At 41.0% G+C, this 23686-nt stretch overlaps 1 protein-coding gene across 2 annotated transcripts; it reads left to right on the top strand.

The window, feature by feature from the left end:
- Positions 1–312: 312 nt before the first annotated feature.
- Positions 313–20083, top strand: LOC107395083 (carbohydrate sulfotransferase 12). Of its 2 annotated transcripts, none has more exons than XM_015974366.3 (7): positions 313–633; positions 13092–13158; positions 14568–14687; positions 15160–15323; positions 18515–18658; positions 19212–19519; positions 19609–20083. In XM_015974366.3, exons 3-7 carry the CDS (start codon positions 14585–14587, stop codon positions 19850–19852), a joined length of 963 nt encoding a protein of 320 aa, XP_015829852.3. In that variant the 5' UTR covers positions 313–633; positions 13092–13158; positions 14568–14584; the 3' UTR covers positions 19853–20083. The 2 variants fall into 2 exon arrangements, with proteins under 2 accessions (XP_015829852.3, XP_015829851.3); XM_015974365.3 differs by having other exon boundaries at positions 14563–14687.
- Positions 20084–23686: the final 3603 nt, after the last annotated feature.

Here is a 23686-nt window from a genome sequence, read left to right as displayed (position 1 = left end):
CCACTTCCCAAGAATATCCCAGCAACAAAATATAGCCTGTGGATTGTTGTTCTAAACTGTTTTAATCAATAAAATGCGTAAAGACTAAAAGACAACAAGAGCAAAAAACAACGTGTTTTACAAGCTCAGGATAATTATCCAGTCAGAACAAAATAAAATATGTTGCTAGCAGGATTTCCGGATTTCATCCCAGATGTGATTTATCATTGGCTAAACGTGTCCAACCAAGTACTCCGATGTGATTGGCGGAAGTTTGGAGTGGGCGGTCGTTAAGAGCGTGTGGGTCATTTACACTACTGAATCAGGATCCGTTTTTTTTTTTTTTTTTTACATTTTTTAGTCAATTAACTAAAGTGGCTGCAGGTGACGTTGTCAGTCCTGGAATCAATTCCGTAAACAGGCGGAAAGGAAACGTTTGAAGACACTGACTCACTGTTTTAAAAGATTTATAATTCATAGCTTAAAAAAATGAAAGGTTTGGTAAAGTCAGTTAGAAAAACAGTGTGAGGAAGTGTTGTGTCGAAGAACGTCTTGCTAGTTTAAAGCTGTTGTTCTCTGTGGAGAGTTTACAGCCACGGGAACCAGTTGAATCTGATCCAGGACAGAAGGAGGAACGGACAATACGCTCCAAAGGTAAGAAGCCAGTTTTGATGGACATTTAACGGAAATAATGTTGTGTAACTTTGCTACGGTGTGATTTGATATTAGCTATTAGAAGTCTACAAACACGTGGTTTGGCAGCGTTGAGTTAGTTTCTTAAAAACCATAATTTCAGAAGGAATCAGAAACAGCTAGTGAAGGTTCTTTGTGATGAACTTCCCCAAAATGAATTTCAAAGCAAAATAAATGTATGAAATAAATAATCTACAGTAACACACCAACATACACTTTTTAATCATTGCTCATTATTTTCTAAATATGCAAAAATGCAAACAAGTGTTTAGATTTTATTTTAGTGATTAAAATATTTATTTACATTGATAAAAATATGCAAGCAATTTTTAAACTGGTAATTTTTCATAAATAATAAGACCTTTTTGATAAATGAGGGCTTTACATATAAACTAAATATTCACCTTTTTCATTTATTGATTAAAATATAACAAACTATTGTTTAGAAGGTTTTTTGGACTCTTATGATGATCTGGAAGTTGGTTTCCTGCATCTATGACTCGTTCTTTCGTTGTCTCTTGTGTTAATTTTGTTAAGATTATTTTCTGATGTGCTTTAAAGACACCTACTGGTGATGCCATCCATATGGCTTTTAGTTTTCATTGTAAATGAATCAAATGAGCTCTGTAACTGCAGTAGTGTTTAAACATTTTGGAAACAGACCAAAGTGGTTAAAAATCAGTCTCAACCATTGTTGTGCCTTGTACATGCACAACTGTACATTAAAGATGCAATCTTGTCAGTGGAAGGTTGTTTTATTTAGGGATGCACCGATGGATCGGCATATGATCCCAGTCGGCCGATAGCGCCCCTATCGGTTTTGATCGGAGTTTTCAAAATAGATCAAAGCAGAGCGATCAGGTGACGTTTACAAGTAAACCGCCACCAGGGCAAGATTTCCCGCTTCTCAGATCCAGGTCTCCTATTGAGGCGTGGTCTCTTCAAAGCATCTACATTGAAAATGGCGTCAACGGTATGGAAGTTTTACAATATGTCCGAAAAGGACAACAAATTAGCAGTTTGCAACGTGTGCGCAAAGGAGATACCCCGAGGAGGAATTCTACAATAGAATTTCAACACAACACACCTAAGACATTTGAAATTTTCTCACACCAAGGAGTACACCGTGTTAACTACTTTGGTTGCTGCTAAGTCAGAGAGAGAAAAGCAACGCGCAGCAGCGGCACTGCTGACTCAGCTGAGTGTAACAGAGACATATAAACAACAGCAACCTTACAGCAGCGACAGCAGCAAAAAGAAAGAACTAAATCAGAAGGTAATGGAATTCATATGCCTTGACCATCAGCCGCTTTCTGTTGTCGAAGACATCGGATTTAAACGCCTCATTAACTGCTTGGATCCACGCTACACGCTGCCTAGTCATAAATATTTCACCGATGAATGCCTGCCGGAGCTATATACTATTATCTGCAGTCAGATCCAAAGCCTTTTCCAGGATGTCAAAATTTTGTCAGTCGGCTTTTACGAGTGACATTTGGAGTTCTAGTGCGAGTACCATATCGATGCTGAGTCTAACTGCACAGTTTACTGATGAAAAGTTCGAGCTGAGGAGAGTTGTGCTTCACTCACAAGAGTTTCCTGGATCACACACGATGGCTGCCATCGCTAAAGCTTTCACAGACATGTTCCAAACATGGGGGATCCCAAAGGAAAAAGTACACGTTATCCTACGGGATAATGAGTAACATGGCGAAGGCTATGAAGGATGCTGGTTTACCAAGCCTGCCGTGTATGGCACACGTACTCCAGCTTGTTGTGAATGATAGGGCTGTAGCGAAGCCTCGACTACGTCGACGGCTCGATTCTAAAAATTTGTCGACGTCAGATCCGGAAGTCGACGCACCGCGCCCACTTGTTGCATCCCCAGGAGTTTGTAAATAGAGGAGGAATCTGCCTGTTTTTCCTCTAGTTCGCCCTCTTCTCCGCCTTCACTAACATCTCCGCCAAATACCGAAGACCCGGAACAACGTCCGTCCACTACTAGATTATTTTCCTGTTTTGCCCGCCTTCGTCTCCCGGCAACGGACAACAACTTCCGGGGTCAGATGCGCTGCTTCGTGTCTATCGCAGATGTAGAAAATCACCGGGAGCGCTTCTCCCTTCATTAAGGAGCTTCTTTCAGACATGAGGAGAGCTGTTTTGGTGGTAGCGGTCTCTCCTCCGTGCTGGTCTGTTTGCTGCCGGGTGTTTTTGGTTTATTTAAACTTGGTAACTTGAACTTAACGTTGGTAAAGCTACTGTTAGCATCTTCGCTAACAGCTTCTTGCGTTGGGATAAGCTGTTACGTTTTGGTTTAGAGTTCATCTTTTTTGTGGTGTAGATCTCCATTTTATTACATTTAGAGTGTTGTGGGTTTTCGGTTTAGTGTAAAATATCACCTGAGTTTGGTTTAACCCGTAACACCACTCGCCTCACGCACATAAGTGACCAAAACAAAGCAGCATGGAGACACTCCATCTTCTACCACCTCTCAGGCAGCAGCCTGCACTCCCAAGTTCTACACGTCACCAGAACATAACCAACCAACACAATAAACGCAGTGTTATACAAAATGGAAGGCCTGTAGTGTTTATTCTCTTACAGTAAGAATTTATCAATTTTTTTGAGGAATTTATTTGAGATTTTCTGGTTTTTGTTAATTGTGCAATAGAAAAATAATCATTAGATTAATTTTCTAAATAGTCATTAGAATAGTCGACTATTCGATAAAATAATCGTCAGAATAATCGTTTTAAAAATAATCGTTTACCCCCAGCCCTAGTGAATGAGGGTGTTTTGGCACAGCGTGGAGTAATTGACATCATCACAACTGGGCGACGCATGGTCTGTCATTTTAAGCATTCTCCGCTTGCTTACTCCAGGCTATACGACATTCAGAAAGAAAGCCAACCCCAGCAGCTCAAACGGCTACGACAGGATGTCCCCACCCGGTGGAACGGTACTGTTGCTAAGCTAAGAAGTTTAGTGGAACAGAAACGCGCCCTTTGCAGTTATGCAGCCGACTATGATCTGCTTTGCATGTTCATCTCCAGCCCTCTGTCTCAGTCTAGTTTTGCTAAAAGTAAAATTTCACAATAGCTTTGTTTTTTCTTTTCTGTTGGCATTTCTTTTCAAATTCGATTTACAAATAAGCAGTTATGTAGACAATTATAGAATAGAATAAACATGTTAGGACTGTGCCATGAGGCCAGCTAAGCCCATGACTAATAAAAACACAAGCTAAGCAAGATCTATGAAATCCATCATGACAGATTAGTTTTCGTTTTCTGTTTTTCTTCTAACAAAAAAAGGTATAGAACGGTTTTTCCACACCGCACTCAAGCCACAGATACACGGGCTGCTCTCTGACGTCCTGAGCCGGGCCATTGCAGTGGAGCAACAGATTGGTGAGGAGAGTTCTGCAGCGAGCAACTCCTAGCCCCCACAGAAAGTACCACGGACTGGCTTGCATGCAATGTATGCTGACCTGTTGGCTGAAGATGGCAAACATGAAGCTGCTGCTGACATCAGCTGACCTCAACACCACATCAGCAAAGATTACTCTTTACCTATCGGAGCCAGTTATTCCAGATCACAAACAGCTGCTTGATTTCTGGAAAGCCAATGAGCACCGATTTCTTGCTCTTGCACAAACAGCACGTTCCTATCTTGGGTTGTCACGGTAACCGGAATAGCGGTAAACCCCGGTAAAAAAGTTGACAATAAAAATAACCGTCCAGATTTAAAAAAAACTAAATTATCTCGGTGGGTTTACCGTGGCCGCGGTTTAGGCGCGGTGACCCTTACCAGCCACCGTCGCTTCTGCTGAAGTTCCCGCGGCGCGCACACTCACTTTTTAGTTTGCAACCAAAACTTTGAAGCTGAAATAATGGCCGAAGGAGGAGACGCAGCGCCCAGGAAATCCATCAGCCCTCAAAGAAGACTAAATCGGAAGTATGGGCATATTTTGGATTTCTGAAAAATGCTGAGGGACAGTTAATAGAAGACTGCTATCCCGTTTGCAGAACGTGCAGGAAAAAAGTGTCTGCAAAAGGCAGCAACACTTCGAATCTAATGGCACATCTGCCTGACCATCACCCACGTCTCTACAGCCACTGCAAGGTAAGTTAACATTAGCATTTTAGCTTAAATGCATTATGTGAGGACTTTTGGTTGAGGGAGAATGCAACGAGTCACTATATACTGCAGCCGCAGCGTCCTCTGCCAGCATTTAAACCGTGTCACGGACACCCTGTTGCTGGATGAAGCATCTTATTTGTTGATGATGAAGAGAAATATACAATTAGTTCCTTGTCATTGACTTGTTTACTTATTCAATGCCATTTATACTTATGTTTATGTTTATGTATTTAGCAGACGCTTTTGTCCAAAGCGACTTACAAGTGATAAACGACATTTTGCCCTTGAGGCTAACAACAATAGTAACAACAACAAATTGACATCAGTCATGGAGAGGAGGGAACAAGGAGTGGACAGTAGAGAGGGGGGACGGGCGCAGGGAGGGTGCTAGTTAAGATGATGCTCTCTGAAGAGCAGGGTCTTCAGGAGTTTCTTGAAAATAGAAAAGGAAGCCGCAGTTCTGGTAGTGTTAGGAGGAAGGTCATTCCACATTTGTGGAACGATGCATGAGAAAAGTCTGGATTGTCCTGAGCGTGGTGTAGGCACTGCTAGTCGACGATCCTGTGATGACCGGAGCGGCCGGGCCGAGACGTAAGCCTTTGCAAGAGGATTCAGGTAGATGGGAGCCGTACCGTCTCGGACTTTGTATGCTAGTGTTAGCAATTTGAATTTGATGCGTGCTGCTAGCGGTAGCCAGTGGAGCTCAACGAACAGAGGGGTGACGTGTGCTCTTTTAGGCTGATTGAAGACCAGACGCGCCGCTGCGTTCTGGACCATTTGAAGAGGTTTCACAGTACAGCCTGGAAGACCAGTTAGAAGAGCATTGCAGTAGTCGAGGCGGGAGATGACAGTAGATTACACCAGGAGCTGGGTGGCATGTTGTGTTAGGTATGGTCGGATCTTTTGTATGTTGTACAGCGCAAAGTGGCATGAACGGGCAACAGAGGCAACATGATCTTTAAAGGCCAGGTGTTCATCAATCACAACATCCAATTTCGAACTGCCTTTGAAGGAGCCAGAGATAGGAAGTCATTCTGGATTGAGATACTGTGCTGTATGGATGGTTTTGCTGGGATGACAAGCAGTTCAGTTTTAGAGACGTTGAGTTGGAGATGGTGGGATTTCATCCATTTTGAGATGTCAGAGAGACAGTTTGATATTCGTGCTGAGATAGTGTGGTCGTCCGGTGGAAATGACAGAGCTGGGTGTCGTCTGCATAGCAGTGGTAGGAGAAGCCATGTGATCGAATGATCTCACCCAGTGAGGTGGTGTATATGGCAAAGAGAAGAGGTCCCAGTACAGAGCCCTGGGGGACTCCTGTGGCAAGGTGGTGCACGGTAGAGGACTCTCCAAGCCAGGATACGCTGAATGATCGTCCTGTGAGGTAAGATTCAAACCAGGCGTGTGCTTTCTCTGTGATGCCCATTCTAGAGAGTGCGGACAAAAGGAAGCCATGGTTGACAGTAGGGCTGCAACAAACGATTATTTGGATAATCGATTAATCGGATGGGGTCTCGACACGATTAATCGATTAATCGGATTACATGGGGAAATTTTTAAAAACTGCTAGGGAAACGTTATTTCTCTCCTTCCTTCACTTTATTTAACACAACATTATTAGAAAACAGTTCAATAGCAGAAAAACAACATGCCATCACCTAAATTGTCTTTTAAGGTGTATAGACAGAGACCCTAAGCTACATCTATCTGTGACCTAAAATGCTTGGTCCAAGTTAAACAGCTTAAGGGCAATTCTCATCTGTTTTGTTTGATCTCATCTGTTGACATTTATTTTAAATGTAATTAAACATAGGCTGTGAATTAATCAAAATTGATCACTATTTCCAAAAATGACTGAAAAAATACCAAATAAAACAAAAGTAAATGAATGCCATCCTCCTTGCGATGATGCCCTGGGCAACTGCCATAAAGTCACATCAAGAAATGCTGCTGATCATTCCAATGATCCCAAATAGACTCACATTAGGCCACATGAAAGCAACTGAACCCAAAAATATATTAACCAGTATATAACTGCACTCTCACACAACACGCCTGCAGCAACAGTTAGGACTCCTCCCTCCCTTTTAAAAGCGTTTTTGCTTCTGAGGACACTGTGGTTGTAAAACCACACGCTAGTAGTCTGGCCCCGGTGTGATCAACCAGTTTCTGCGGGAATGTGACGGCGGAACCAGGGCCAGATTAACACTTTGTTGTACCCTGGGCAACAATATTCAAGGGCTCCATCATCACGACCCAAGGATCACCATAATGTGGTCACATACAGAATATTTTACTGTAATATGCAGTAAATATACTCAATACTTGAATGCCTGACAACACGTAACCCGCCCAGAGTAACCTTTGACCCACCTCGTGTGGACTGACCAATGAGGAGAGGGTCTTAACTTGAGGCCCTCTCTTCATTGGTTAGTCTGCATGAGACTGACTCTCAACTGACGTTCAGTCATAGGCAGCGAAGCGTCTCTGTGCAGTGCAAAAGCCCGGGTGGACAGTTTGTTTAATGTAGGGTGACCATATTTCCATTTCCAAACAAGAGGACAGGGGATCTGTGCCTATGACGTCACACTATGGCAACGCCACACAAACCATGTTGGGACCCATTTTTTGTAAGAACTAAATTAATATCAGACTCTGCCAATTAAAGGGCTCTAAAACAATTCATATGTAAATATTTTGCATATTTAATGCAAAATCTAATTTTTCTGCTTTAGTGCTGCAACAAGATTTTATTAATAATAAATTATTATACCTTTTGTTTTACTACAGCATCGGTAAGCTTCCTGTGCACAGATTAAGGATGCTTGTTTCAGCTGTGAGATTAGACGATAGGATCAATGAAAAAATAAGTTGTCACACACTCCATGGAAACTTTCAGAGAATCCACAAATAGTGGCTTTCAAATGGTTTTGTTACTTTTTGCAAGTTTATAAAAGAAGCAGATGAGACAGCATGTCTGATAATTTAGTTTTTCATCTGATAATATTAGAACATGTCAGTAATGTCTGAGGGGCTTTTATAAACACCATATAACTAACACTACTGGAGAGGGCATGAATTACACAGAGGCTTCTGGGGAGCCCAGTTATTGGGGGGGGGGGGGGGGGTATTTTGCCTTGGCCCCCAAAATGTCTTGAAACGGCCCTGGGTGTGTGACTGAGTTTTGAAGGTGATCTGAATTGTATCAGATGTGTAAATATTACATGTGTATAACTTAATGTTTTTTATAGGTAAAAACGTGTAGTGGTGATAAATCTACCTACATTTTACTTTTCAACACTTTGTTTTGTTTTCTTGTTTTTATTGAACTATTTTCCTGTCCTGTCTGTCTCTCATCTTCCTGCATCTCCTCTAAACTCTCCAGAAAATCTGTTGCCTGGATTCTTACCTTTTCACCTCATCAGTTACTTTTGAGCAGATCAAAGGGATCTCCTGACCGAAAAGCGCAGAGCGCGTTTTCGATGCTGCGTGAGGTGACATCACCACAGCACAGGTGATGAGCTCCGCAGTAGCGAGCTTCAGGCACAAATAAGACAGAAAATAGAGAACATGTGCGGACATGAACGATCGTGTGCTAATTATAGTTTTTTGGTTGAGCCACTTTGAGAATGGACCGTGCGCTGGAAGCAGCTGCCTGGATCGCTGTGCAACAATGCGGAACCGGTTCGCAGCAGCGCAAGTCTGCCGGCTCTCCCTCGCGCTGATCTGCCGCTACCGGCTCTCCCTCACGCTGATCTGCGGCTCTCCCTCGCGCTGATCTGCCGGCTCTTCCTTGCGCTGATCTGCCGGCTCTCCCTTGCGCTGATCTGCGGCTCTCCCTCGCGCTGATCTGCCGGCTCTCCCTCGCGCTGATCTGCGGCTCTCCCTCGCGCTGATCTGACTTGCTCTGGTCTGCGCGCAACGGCGGGCGGGAAGGGGGGGGGGCGCTTTTGGAAGAGTTGTGCGACACAACGAATCGATGACGCAATTCGTTGCCAACGCTTTTAGTAATCGATTTTCATCGAATTTATCGATTCGTTGTTGCAGCCCTAGTTGACAGTGTCAAATGCAGCCGATAAGTCGAGCAGAATAAGCGCTGAGGATTTGCCAGTCGCTCTAGCTTGAACATTTGGATTTGATTACATAGTGTAGTAGTTATTTTAGTAATTTGTTTAAAGTGGCTATTTATTTTAAATACATATTTTTTTAAGGTTGACTTGTACAGTGCTCAAGTCAAGTGTGGACTGGAGTTTTAGATTTTCATTTTGATAATGAAGAAAACAAGTATATGAGAAAACAAGTGGTGTTTCTTTGATTTGTTTACATAATGTTTATGTTTTGAATGTTTGGATTTGTATAATTTAAACCTGCACTGATTACTGTAACATGTTCCAGAAAAAGAAGCTATTTGTTCCTTTACTTGTGAAAAGTTGCACTTTTGCTAAGGCTTTGTGTTATTTTAGGTTTAATAAACACTGTTAAACCTTTTCAAAACTATTTCAGTTTGTGTAGAACATGACTATCAATGCTTTCTGAATATATGCAACACCGTTTAAAAAATACCGCGATAATACCGAAAACCGTGATAATTTTGGTCACAATAACCGTGAGGTTAAATTTTCATACCGTGACAACCCTATTCCTATCTATGTTCACCTTGCACAAGTGTAGATAGCGAGCATCTTTTCAGTACAGCAGGACTTATTATCAGGGGTGCACATAATATTTTTGGGTTGTACTCAGGGGAGAACCTATGGTTGTCGCTTGGTCCTCACATTTTTTAATGCACTTAATTCTTAACTCACAATAGGAACAAAACAGAGTAACGTGTTGATGATGCAACATATTTTAATTTTGTCTGAAAACAATAAGTACAACCGCTATATATTGCCAGCTGAACTTAAACCTAATTTTCAAATAACATGACTGAATCGTCTGAATGTAAAACACAATGTGTAAACAGCTGATTTTGAGATAAAAAAATCAAATAAAATAAATTTTAAAGCACTTAACAAAATTACTATTTCAGAACACTGAAGTTTTTTTTAAATGGCATAAATGCCGTTTTTATTTCTACAGACTCATCATCCTCATCATGGTCCTGACTGCGTTCAGCTTCATTATTGACTTCCCAAACAACTTTCTGATGTTCTCTGCTGTTAGTATGTTTATCAAACGCTGGATGATTGAAGTTTTTAGTGCCTATGTAAAAGGCGCTGTTTTTGTCTGCGAGGGTGGGATTTTCACGGCATAATCTGCACCAAATCTCTGTGCGTTCGTTTGAAGCCAGCTGACCTCCTGCAGCCACTTCTCCGTGAATACTCTTCTTTTGCGGTTTCAACTCAGTCTGACGGTTTTTTGGAGGCGGAGGTGGCACAGGAGTTAAGTGCTTGCCCCGTAATCGGAAGGTTGCTGGTTCGAGCCCCGCTCAGTCTGTCGCTGCCGTTGTGTCCTTGGGCAAGACACTTAACCCACGTTGCCTGCTGGTTGTGGTCAGAGGGACCAGTGGCGCCTGTGCTCGGCAGCCTCGCCTCTGCCAGTGCGCCCCAGGGCAGCTGTGGCTACATTGTAGCTCATCCCCACCAGTGTGTGAATGTGTGTGTGAATGGGTGAATGACTGATTGTGTTGTAAAGCGCCTTGGGGGGTTCCAGGACTCTAGAAGGTTACCTGAGGGAAAGTTCAACATGCAGGGGTTATATTAATAAGCCGATCGATTAACCCATACCAATCTTTACCAATAAACAATTTACACTTTGCAAAGTGGAGAGAGATGAAATGATTCACACTAGTCGGTAGGCAATTCGCTCTCAGACAGAACTCTCAGAAAGCATTTATTAAGGACACACAAAATGGTAAAACGCACACACATTTACACACATTCCTTTAGACTCTCTTTAAGGAGACAACAGGCGCTGGCAAAGGGCGTTCTTACTGATAAGCCAGGACTGGAAAGAGGCAAGGTCAAATGCATGTCTGTTGCTAGAGTAAAATAAACCGTATGAAGCTTTCGAAAATAAACTGGATGAAGCTTTCATTTAAAAAATAAAATAATGTATCCATAATTTATCCAACAATAAAAGTTCTGAAAATAATAAAAACTTTTAATTATAAAAAAAAGAAAGCCCTTCACTGCAAGCGTTTTTCAGCGTTTTTACTGGGGTTTTTTACGAGCCACAGAACGTTGGTCCCTAGGATGTCAATGCCAAAACTACCAAAACAAAGAGACGCCGATTCTTCCTTATGTAAGAGGTGTGTTTTCAGCATTATCCGTTCTTTCAGAATCAGTTGTCGAATTGTGATCGGGAGCTTTTCTGGTTTGCGCCTTTTTTAAACAGCAGCGGTCCAAAACGATCCAACAAATGGATTTTCTGCTTCCTGATCACGTGACGAATCGTGAATGAAGATCGGCTTCAGAGCTGGGAGGTTCTCATGGTGTTGGGGCTCGTTCTGAGGCCCACACTGTAAAAAAAAATGCAAATGACGACTTTAGTCGTCAATGACCGAGAATGAGTTAAAAACCTCTCCCACCCACTTCATACCACTGTGGAGACTATGGACAGCTCCTTCAGAGGCAGACTGACATCCAAGATGTAAAACAGAATGTTACCATAGGTCATTCATCCCATCTGCACTAAGAGGGTATAACTCACTTTTGAAAAGGTGACAGTAGCAGTATGCAGTCTGAAACAGGTGGGTTTTGAGTCTAGATTTAAAGGAGGAGAGCGAGTTAGTTACGGATGGCTTGGGGGAGAGAATTCCAGAGACGGGGAGCAGAGCTGCTGAAAGCTCTGCTCCCCATTGTGCTGAGACGGAAAGGTGGGACAGAGAGAGTGCTAATAGATGATGATCTGAGGGAACGGGTGGGAGACATGATGTGAATGAGGTTACATCAAAGTGCTTTGGAGTCCTCAGACTTAGACGCTATTCAAATGCACTTATCATTATCATTCGTCATACTCTTCATGTTCATACTTTCCAGTTGAGCCAACATTTCTAAAAATCCTTTTGTTGCATTGGCCTTTGATATTTAAATTTTCTGAGATTCACAGTTTGGGACTTTAATTATTTGTCAGTTATAATCATCAAAATTGAAAGAAATAAACATTTGAAATATATCAGTCATTGTGTAGTGAAAAGATACAATATAAAAGGTTAACTTTTTGAATGGAATTACTGAAAAAATAATAACTTTGTCATATTTTCTTTTATGACCAGCACCTATATGATCCAGTCACACCACCGATACTGTGCTAGTGTGGTCATATTTTCTTGCTACATTGTAACATGTTTAGTTTTGGTTTGTGCCAGGATGAAGCCAAGTTGTAATTTCAGTTGCACATGGAGTTCTTTTGGAGGAACATGCCATTATACATTGGTAAGGGATCGGGAGAGTGTTCAGATTAGGAAATATCTTGTTAAACCCTACAAAGTGTAGCAGCTTTGTGATGGTCTTCACCCTGAAGGTTTTTGAAGTTTTCCGGAATTCTGCCACATTCGAAACAGTCATTAAGGCTTGGTGTTCCTAGCTCATTGTGCAAAGTGAAAATCTCCTTTGAAAATATTACTAATTAGTAGGGATGTAAGAAAATATCGATATGGCAATATATCGTGATATTTTTCCCAGCAACATATCGATATTCAAAAGCCGTGTATCGGAAATATCGATATGGCAATATATCGTGATATTTTTTCCTGTGATTATTACATCGATATACAAAAGCCGTGTATCTAATTCTTTAAAGAATTTACATGCAAACATTTGTGTATTTTCTTTTCGTTTTGTGCAATCCAATCGCCACCCGCTAGTTGGCAGCAGTGTGCAACGGGTTTTGTTTCCACCATTGAAATGTAAATCCCTCCATCATGGTTCAGATACTTCATGTTAAACATGTTAGGTATCAGTTTGGACTGTTCATTGAACATTCTTACAATAAATTCAGCAAAAAAATTGCTTGTAACGTCTGACTGAATGTATTGCAATATATCGTGATATATCGTATCGTCTCCCCTGTATCGTGATATGTATCGTATCGCCAGAATTTCAAAAATACACATCCCTGCTAATTAGTACACATTATTATTAGATTCCCATAACGGTGAGTACATTTTATACTCCATAATTCATTTTCAGCTATCTTCCCAAAATAAAAAAACAAAAAAGGAACAAGAATACTTTTTGCTCATTCATATGAAGGTTGAATTGGCTTACAAATGTCTTCATTATACCCCACTGTATGCTTTAGTGTTGATCCATTCCTGTTTGTGCCACTGAAAACAGGAGGAAAACGATCTGCCTCTAGCCACCATTCTGCAGGAAGCAACAAAGATTGAGTCATTGCTAACATGTAAGTAGAAATTAGTCCAGTTCCTGCATGATTATGTATGTTTGAAGTTGAGATGTATTTTAACCTGCAATTCAAACTGTCTCAACAGTCTGTCCTTTATTCTTTTTATGTCCACTTGGGTGATTCCTTCCTTGTGATCTGCTCTTTAGCCTTTAAACAGCAATTTCTTCCTTTTCATGAAGTTCTTAAATATTTGTCCTTCAGCATCCTCCTCCGTTACTCCATGCCTACTACCACATCTTTGTGTTAACTGCTTTTCTAACACTTTGTCCTGGAACGTTCTCATTATTTTAACTTCCTCTAGATGCACATCCAACTCTTATCTTGTGGTACAAATTTCCACAATGTTACACGTTCAGTCTAGAGACACCAGAGTCATTATTTTTCACCTCAATGGTTCTCCTTAGAATTTTCTTTCAAACTGAGCATCAAAACAAATGCTCTCTACGCCATAGGAAAACAGATTTACTAGCTCTATCTGGTCTCCTGAACATACCTTAATTTCCTCCATCAGCAATTTATCTCCTTTTAACAGTCCTTTACATTCTATCCTCGTTCATAACCTCTTCTCTCCAGTGTTCCTCATTCTATTTCATTACAAGTGGTAGCTTCTACATTTTATACCAGTTTTTTGTTGGTCAGTGACAAGCGTTTGTTCCACCCTCAAATAGTAAAGATTTACATCAATGTAAATTTCTATTTACACAAATGTGTCACAAGTAAATCAGTCATTTTAATGAGCAAGTCACCTCCAAATCAACTTTTTTTTCTGATAAACTGATAAATATTCTGCCTAAAATTGTCAACGCTGTGCCCTCTTCAGGTAAAACTTCTGCACTATATTTGAATTTAACCCTTTGATGCATAATGGTCACTACATTGGACAGGTACTCAAAATTGTTCTTTATTTTTGCTATTAAGCACAGCTGTTGAAGACTTTATTGCACGTGAGCCCCTCCATTTGGACTTCAGTAAGTCAAGCCACCGTATTTCTTGTTCAGAATGCACACTGTCCACTGAGATGGACATGTAATAAAATATATGTAAATTAACAAAATGTTACAAAAAATATTTGAAATTTGTTTCATTCACACCTAAAGATGAATGAAAAAACTTGTTTAAAAAATCATGGTTGAAGATCACATAATTCATGCATCAGAGGGTTAAATCTGCCATTGCTATTAGCGAAGAGGTACCCTATGACATCATCTAGTACTATATGATGTCACAATGCTGCTGTGAGCTTGTGTGTGTCTGTATTTGCTAGAGGCACTCAGTCTGCTGGGCAACGCCTCCTAGTGGCACATTTTTCAAACCAGAATTGGGAGTGGAGTTGGACTCTGGTAGGGGGTGACTTCCTCTTTAAGCATCTATCTTTCTGTTAAAATGTTTTTGTTGCTCTAGCACAGAGGATATCACAGATGCCATGGCAGTACTTGGAAAATTCCTGAAGCTATTCATGTTTGTGGGATTACTGGTTTTTACCAACTTTTTCTTTTATCAATTGGACAAGTCACAACAAAAATCTGGTAAGTGTTGGTGTTTACTGCGGTCCCTTGCTATAATTCACCTGTCACAGCCTCCGTTTTACGGATTTGTTTTGCATGCATTTGTTTTACAACACATTGTGTTCTGCATCCACATGAGAAATATGTTTGAACTTTAGAGTAGTGTGAATATGTTGATGTCTGACTGACTAAAGTGTGTAGTGAGGGGTTTTACAGTCACACTGTGGCTGTGCGCTGGGATGAGCATGTCTGCATAAAGCTGCGTTTGCTACAAACATCTATAATTAGTAAAACAATTAAGCTGACTACTATGGATTTTGCCTATTGTGTTATTTTTTGAGTGTAACTCCCATGATAAAAATGGAACCATTGTATTAAGTAATCTCTTGTAATCTATTCTCCATTTCTAAATAAATCTTGCTTTTCACTCACACGATTTAGCATCTGAAGTTGGAAGATTCTCTACTTTCATTTTCTTTGTTTGTTGTTACAGTTAACTGGATTCAATGGCGACAGCATTTAAGAAAGAAGCGGATGAAAGAAATGTGTGAGGGATTTTCAAAAAGTAAATATAGTGTAGACAATATGACTGCAGACATGTTTGAGAACTTTGTTGTGGACGACACTCACAGACTCATCTACTGTTATATCCCCAAGGTGATGTATGCAACACACACGCAACTGCATTTCTTTGGTTTGTGGATTCTTTGCAGAACGATTAACCTATTCTTTATTAGGAACATCACCAAGATGGCGCCAGCATGTTCGGCAGGCCGTCTATCCGTCCATGGACTCTTTCTACTTTTTATTTTTCTATGTTTTGTGCTCTCCCTGGGAATTTGAGAATTTAATTGACTCTTGTGGACTGACTCAGTTGGTTGACTTCCCCTCTCATGGGGAGTCTCACATATTAGATTTAGTTTTTTCTTTTGGTGTTAATATAACAGAGGTCCGACCTGATGTTTTTTCTCTGTCTGATCATGTTCCTGTTGTGTTTTCTGTGGATGTGGCCCAGCCTGTCTCTCCTAGGCAGGTGGGGATTTGCCGTGCTCGCTGCATTGCCCCTTCCTCAATTGTTGAGTTTTCTGCTTTTATTTTCAGATTTTTTGTTTTCCTATGAGGATTCTTCTGATCCTGAGATCCTCCTGTCCCTCTTTTCTGCCTCTTGCACTTCCGTGCTCGATCAGATTGCCCCTTCTACGTTCCCGCTGTTGAACTGACCCTTGGCTCAATGTTCATACCCGTACTGCTAGACGGGGATGTAGGAGATATGAGCGGCGGTTGATGAAGGTTAAATCTCCGGCTTCCTTCCAGCTTCTTCGCGAGGCCTGGAGGAATTAAAAACGCGTCGCTCGGAAGCCCGTTTTGACAATTTTTCTGCTATTTTTATCGAATTTTTGGGTAACCAGCGAGTCCCCTATTCCACTGTTAATGCAGTTTTGTCACCCAATGCTCCTCTGCTTAATACATCTGAGGAAAGGTGCACCCAATTTTTGCATTTTTTTTATCTCTAAAGTTGCCACAATTAGGGCTCAGATTCTGCCTCCCTCTCACCCAGAAGCCCCTGTTTGTTCTCCATTATATTCCTTTGAGTGTTTTTCTCCCGTCTCTTCTTCCTCCCTGTGGAAGACAGTGACTGCTATGAAGCCCTCTGGCTCTCCTTGTGATTTTTTGCCCCCTCGCTTCCTGAAGGAACTCTTCCCAGTAATTGCTCAACCGATCCTGGAGATCCTTAATGCAAGCCTTAGGATGGGGATTGTTCCCCAGGAGTTTAAGCATGCGGTGGTCCAGCCTGTTCTAAAAAAGCAAGGCTTGGAGTCTTAACGACTTGAACAATTACCGTCCTATATCTAAGCTCTTTTCTCTCAGCTTTAGAGTGGTTCCACTCCTATTTCAATGGCAGATGCTTTAATGTTGCCCTGGGGAATTGTGCCTCTAGAGTGGCACCTCTTTTTTTGTGGGGTTCCCCAGGGGTCCGTTTTAGGTCCGCTTCTTTTTAAACTATATATTTTACCTTTGGCAGCCATTTTTAGAAAATTCCTGGTAAATTTTCATCTGTACGCTGACGATTGTCAGCTTTATGTGGCCCTAAAAACTGCTGACCCTGTGAAGTTAGGTCCTAGCTCTCGGCTAATTTTCTCCATCTTAACAGCTCCAAACTGGAGGCTATTTTCTTTGCTCCCTGCTCCCCGTCTGCTGTGGAGCCATCTCTGCCCCCTTCATTGTCAGTTTTGGTGAGGCAGACAATTACAAATTTAGGGGTCACTGGATGCTTTTTAAAAAATGGATGTACAGATGAATCAGGTAGTCAAGTTGTGTTTCTTCTTCGCCAGCTGGCCAAACTAAAATCTGTCCTGAACAAAAATGATCTTCAGTCAGTTCATGCTTTTGTAACGTCACGTCTGGACTATGCCAACTCTTTTATATGGTATTCCCTCCTCTTCAGTGGTATGCCTCCAATTGGTACAGGATGCTGCCGCAAGGTTTCTTACGGGCATTGACCGACGGCAGCATATCACCCGTTTTGGCAAATTTACACTGGCTTACAGTTCGGTTTCGTATTAAGTTCAAAATTATCCTGTTGGTTTACAAATCTATTCATGAAATGGCCCCCTCTTATTTGGCACATCTTTTGAGCCCCTATGTTCTGGCACGAACCCTGAGGTCCTCTGTCTAGCACCTTCTGCTTGTCCCTCCTGCCCACTATATGGCCTGTTGCGAACAGGCTTTTTCAGTTTGTGCACCTAAACTTTGGAACCAACTCCCCCTGATGGTCTGACTTGCCCCCTCCCTTCCCACTTTTAAAGTACGTTTAAATACATATTTCTATTCCCTGGCCTTCCCGGCTGAGAATGTTTAACCCTTGTGCTTTCCTGTTTTTTTATTTTATTTTATGCTGCTGTATCTAGTTTGGTGATGTATTGTCTTGTACAGCACTTTGGTTGGCGTTGGCGCCGTTTCAATGTGCTTTATAAATAAAGGTTGATGATGATACAGTCGAGGGCAAACTGCCTAGCATTACTTGAAGGAATGTATTAAACTGACTGTGGCAAATTAATGGAGTTTGAGCAGTTTTGGAGTAAACATTTGCAGTGAGACATGGATTTATGCAGTATTTGGAGATATCTAGTGATTTGTTTATGATGGGAGTATGTGATTGACTCAGTTACTCCCACATCAGATTTTTGCTCGGTCTGTAAAATCAGTTTGATAGTGAGGACTCTGCTACTGTCAGATCAACTTTTAGATCAATATCTGCAAGATTCACACAGCCTCTTTGCTAATGTTGTTCAGCTATGGTGACCTAATTAAATTAGGTTGACTACCAAAGCTTATCAGTTGTAGAGTATTGTGAATATAATTTTAGCGATTACTTTCTGAGAATCAATAAATCTTGATGCTTCATGAGATTTTTCTACCCAGACAGAAAGACCAAAACATCATCACTCACCTTTTGGCTATTCCATTATTTCTGTTTGTCTAAAAATTACATTTTTCTTTTTTATAAATATTTCATCATTGTCATAAAACTTTTCCGTGACTTGAGTTGTATTCTGTATGAGCTGTTTGATGACTGCATTACAAAACTTGACATAATTGAATGGAAAATGACCTGAATAACAGCATTACATGTTCTCTACTGGTCAGAGCCACCAATTGAGTGTTCATTCCACCCTAGACTAAATTAACATCAATTTACAGGTCTATTACTAGTAGGTAATTAAAAGTTGATGCTTTTCCATAAAGATCATAAGGTGCTTAAAGGGAGAGGGATTTACACAAGCATCTCACATGAGAAAATGATGGAAACACCTGCTTACCATGACTGGACTCTTTTTCTTTTACAGGTTGCATGCACTCAGTGGAAAAGAATCATGCTTGCGCTGAAATTAGGCAAGCCATATCCTGACCTTTTGTCCATTGATCCTTCAGTTGTCCATGGCACTAATCGTCTCAGTTACCTAAATGACTTTGACACAAATGAAAGGATGGTAAGTAAAGTAGGTTGTGTAGTTTTTCTGCAAACCAGAAATATGCCTGTGTGTTTCTAAGTGGATGTCTTAGTTTCAAAGCCAACCAGGGTCAACAACTGCAAATTAGCCAATTCCAACCAATGAAAGTAGTCTGAAATGCTTTATCATACAGGTGAAACACGAAAAATTAGTAAATGGTGCTAATGTCCATTAATTTCAATAAGTTAGCTTAGACTGCGAGACCATCTAAAGGCTCACAAACCCTTTGCAAGTGTTTTGGATTCATTATCTGAATAAAGTGTGACAATTTGAGTCAAGAATATTGAACGTTTTCACAAAATTGCAGTTGTGACTTCAAATGCTTTCATAAGCTGTAAGCCATAATCACAATTATAACAAAGGCTCGAAGTATCTGGCTTTGCATGTAATGAGTATCTCATACATTAGTTTCCCCCTTAAGCTGAATTTCTGACAAGTGTACTTTAGCACCATATTCTAATAGTTTGAGTTTACTTGTAAATATTTATAGTGCAAAACATTTTGATGGTAACTTGCAACGTATGATCTGCAGGAGCGGATGGAAAACTACACCAAGTTTCTGTTCGTTCGGGACCCATTTTCTCGTGTTGTCTCAGCTTTCCGTGACAAATTTGAGTATAAACATCTGCATGAATACTACTATGAGATCTATGGCAGATTTTTCCTGAAACGATATGGTAATCACTCCAATCCACCCAGGACAATGAGTGAAGCAAAATCATTAGGCATCCACCCCACATTTCAAAACTTTGTTCAGTTCCTGGTGGATCCAGCAATGGAGAAATTCTTTGATCCCCACTGGACGCAGATGCATCGCCTGTGTCACCCCTGCCTCATACAGTAAGGACAGCTTACAGCCCTGCAAGGCATATGCTATAAAACAAAACTCTAAATGAGATTAATTAAAGCTATCACTTTGTTCTTTTTAGATATGATTTTGTTGGTCATCAGGAAACTCTTAAGGAGGATGCTCCAGAGCTGCTGAAGAAGTTAAATGTAGCAAATGATATAAAATTCCCTCCTTCCACCAACATCAACAAGACAACCCTTGAATGTGTCAGGAACATGATGAACACTGTTCCCCTGGAGGACAGGAAGAAGATGTACAAGGTTTATGAATGGGACTTCAAACTTTTTGGCTATAGAAGACCAAAAGAATGGCTCGATGATTGAATCACATTATTTGGTTAATTTAATACAGCCACTGGGAAAAATGTGACATCATGGAAACACGTGTTTTCTTTCTGTCTTGAATGGGGCTTTGTCGTCAGTGATAAAAGCACCACTCAGTTTTTTTGTGTTGAAGGAACAAATTAAAAATAAACAAAGGTGAAGTTCTCAAGTTACTGGCTTGTCTACATTCCAGTTATGTGGTTTAGGGGCATTAAACACTGAGCCTGGAGGTTTGGTATCCAGCATGTCTTAGTTTAAACACATGATTTCAATCAGCAGGTGATTACCCAGCTTCTGCAGAGCCTGATGAGCTGTTGCACAAGTGATTAAAGTGTGTTGAATCAGAGAAACCACGAAAACGTGCTGTATACTGGACCTCCAGGACCGGAAATGAATAACCCTAGTTTAGATCCTGAGTAGTTATAAAAATACAGAAGGATCTCTGATGGCTGAAATGAGATTTACCCCATAAGGTGGCTCTCCACCTCGGAGAGTTAAGAAATGGTCATTGAGGGAGAACTGTGAAAATATTGACTTATCCTCTGTATCAAATGGAAACTGCTCAGGTGGTTGGGGTATCTGACTAGGACAGCTCCTTCTGCCTGAGGTTTTCTGTGTACGTCCGCTCAGAAGATAAACCTGGAGTTGACCCAGAACTCACTGGAGATGACAAAAAAAATCCTCTGACCTGGAGACTCCCTGGGATTCCCCTGTGGCTCTGGAGAGTTGCTAGGCAGAAGAATGTTTGGTCCTTTGTAGGTGGGAAATGAATGGTTTGGGAGATGTTTTGTGAAATGGGAACATTTAAAAAAATAATAAACTCCTCTTAAAAGGAAAGCGTTTCATCACTTCACTCACCCATCACACATTCATTCTCTTAAAAATTATCCTGCAGTGTGCAGAATAATTATTTTGCCTGACAAACGTTAGTCAGTGCACTCATTCTGGCATGTGTTAACAAGTTTATGAAGGGTGTTCTCACCGTTTGAGCTTCAAATCTCTACGTATCTAAACCCCTGGGTACCTATCCTCACCCCTGGATGATCAGAAAATCCTGGATTATCTCAGATGAGAGGGGGGGGGGGGGTGTTGATTCATAAGGTAATGTGTCTGTATGATAAGGTCTGTATATTATATCATTCCTTTTATGACTAAGAGGTTGGTAATAGGCACACTTAAAATTGTATTTAGAATGATTTTATTAAAAGCAAGTGTAAAAGTCACACAAAGAAAATAATTCCATTTCTATTTTGATAATATAAAAGGGCCAATGAAGATTTAAAAATGTGCCAATAAAAACTAAATATCTAAACAAGTCAGATAAAAACAATAGAAAAATACTTACATTTTTACAAGCCGGTACAAACTTTGAACCTTAAATCAACATGAAAGGCGTACAAGTGTCTTTTTCCTGCTCAAAATCTGCATGCACGTGAACGGCAAAGATGATGAAATAAAATACAGTGAAAAGATAAATAACAGAAAATTGTTTTAAAAGCAGCTATAAAATTTGAACCTCAAGTAAACATGAAATGCACATTAATAAGTGCCTTTTTACTCCTGCACAAAATGTGCTTACGTGAAAACTACATGTCAGTTTTTTCCCTCATCTGCAGTTCCTTGTCCACCACACTTTTAAAGTGTTCATAGCTTTCACAAACACTTTCAAAGCCAGGTGTGATGGACTTGGTGGCAGGGCAAAATGTGAACAGTTCCTGGCTGCTCCCTGACACTTTGCCCTTTGACGGCGTCTACCTCTTGCTGTTTCCTCCACACAGAGCTGATTTGCATGCTGCACAGGGCCTCCACGATCTGTTCAGCATTAATGGTATGACGGCTGTTTTAGTGGTGGTTTGACAGGGACAAAACCCTGAGTGTAGGACGGCCCAGTAAATGGAATAGAAAGAACCTGTGGCTGGGTTTGAACCACCAGGAGTATTGGTGCAGGTGTAATCGCTGGTGGCACGCAGGAGGCTGCAGCAGGAGTCTGGTTGTGCAGGTTGTCCAGACGGACCTGGTCCAGGCTGTGGTTCTTCAAAGTCTAACCTGTAATTGTATAGAAAAACACAGGAGATAATGAGTAATAATTTATGTGCATTACCTTTTGCTCTTCACAAAATATAAAATAGAAGTGCTATAACAGCTTAGCTCATTTCTCACCACGCCTTTTACCAGAGACATGGCAAGGCTGCTCATACTGCACTTCAGCTCTCACTGATGGCCGCAGTGACGGTGGCAGAGCAGGAGCTTCTGAGCTGTGGGGTTTGGCTTTTGGCAGTACTGTTGTCATGTAGTTGGCTTTCTTCTCCTCCCGCACCAAGAAGTTTGAGATGGACTTCGTGTTTATATTTGGCAGTGGGACGGAGAGGCTGCCGAGGATGGGATCATCCCTGACTCGGTCGGCTTTCCTTTTATACTGGGTCTTGATGGAAGGGGAGAAGCGAAGCGAAGCGGTTGGAGGGTGTTCGGTTTTTAATCATTTTGTTTTTGTATTTGCTTCACAAAGGTGATGTGGTGAGAAACATGAACTTTGACTTAAAATGAAGAACTGAAAGTGTACTTTGACCCTAACCCTTTTATTTAAAAAAAATCTTTTAAATTTTTATTTTGTTCTCGTGAAGTGCCTCATGATTTTTATCTTGAGAGTTATCATATAACCAATCATTTATTCTTCTTCCTCTTCACTTTATAAATAAAATGATTAGAACTCAAACTACCATTTCATTTGCTCGGACACGCCATGATAATGCACCAGCATGGTTACTTTATCATATCTATATCTTGTCTAAAGGTAGCATGTACCAGCATGGAGAGTCACATGTGTCCTAAACCAGAGTTAACCATAACCTGACCCCATGTCTGTAAAGCTGATTGTGTTCAGCTCCCAGACATACTGACTACACCACTCCAAAATGGTCGGATGATCAGTTCATTTACATTGGTAGTGGTGTGCATCGTATGTTTTGATTTTGTTCTAAATGGTGTAATACTCTTTAAATTTGCTTTATCATGCATCCGATTTAATCGTCCTTGCTTCAGAGTGGAGGACTTCATTTATTGAGTCCCAGGGATGGGATTTGAAAATAATTTAGTAATACCAATTCCAGCAAAAAATGCTGTATATGTTCTAATATCTATTCTCACAAAGTTAGAGGATCAAATAAAGCACAAATGGAATGGTTGCAACAACTCTGAGCGTGAAAGATGTGGACAATAAACCAAGTTAACACTTTGCCTCTTGGGGCCCTGTGCCCACATATGTGGACATTGACTCCTTGCAATATAAAATGTTATTCTCTTCTACTTAGAGCCTTGATATACTTGATGTTTGACCTCGCATTGGCACAGGCAGCAACAGGTGTCTTTGTTCGCATACTTGCTGCTGCACAGCACTAAACTGCACGTAGTACTGGGGTGTTCCACTAAGGGGCACACTAGATTCCTCAGACCGGACAGAGAGCCAGGTTTGTGGGTACAACCAAAACAAATATGGCATCAATAGAAGAGATCAGTAACGGTACAATTTTAGTTCACGACAGAAAAAGAGACAGCAGCAGAATCGAAGATGGCATTAAAAACCTCTAAATCAGGGACGGAGTCACCATGGGGAGTGCGTCTCGCTTGTTTTGTCAACTTCACCTACTGGTTACTAATATAATGCAGCGTTTTGATGCGTCACATTAATTTCAGGGGATGCGCACAAACAATGCTTCAAATCATTGATTCGAATGAGCACCACCTCACCCCCGCCACGTGGACCTCAAGGGATAAACCACCAATCCTGCTCAATGGTCAACTTTCCTCGTGGGGTCACCCATGAAGACAGTGGGAGGG

The sequence above is a fragment of the Nothobranchius furzeri genome, chromosome 2 (genome assembly GCF_043380555.1).
Source record: "Nothobranchius furzeri strain GRZ-AD chromosome 2, NfurGRZ-RIMD1, whole genome shotgun sequence".
In the NCBI taxonomy this organism is placed as follows: domain Eukaryota; kingdom Metazoa; phylum Chordata; class Actinopteri; order Cyprinodontiformes; family Nothobranchiidae; genus Nothobranchius; species Nothobranchius furzeri.
Note: the sequence above shows the minus strand (reverse complement) of the source record. Positions and strands in the feature narration are given on the sequence as shown.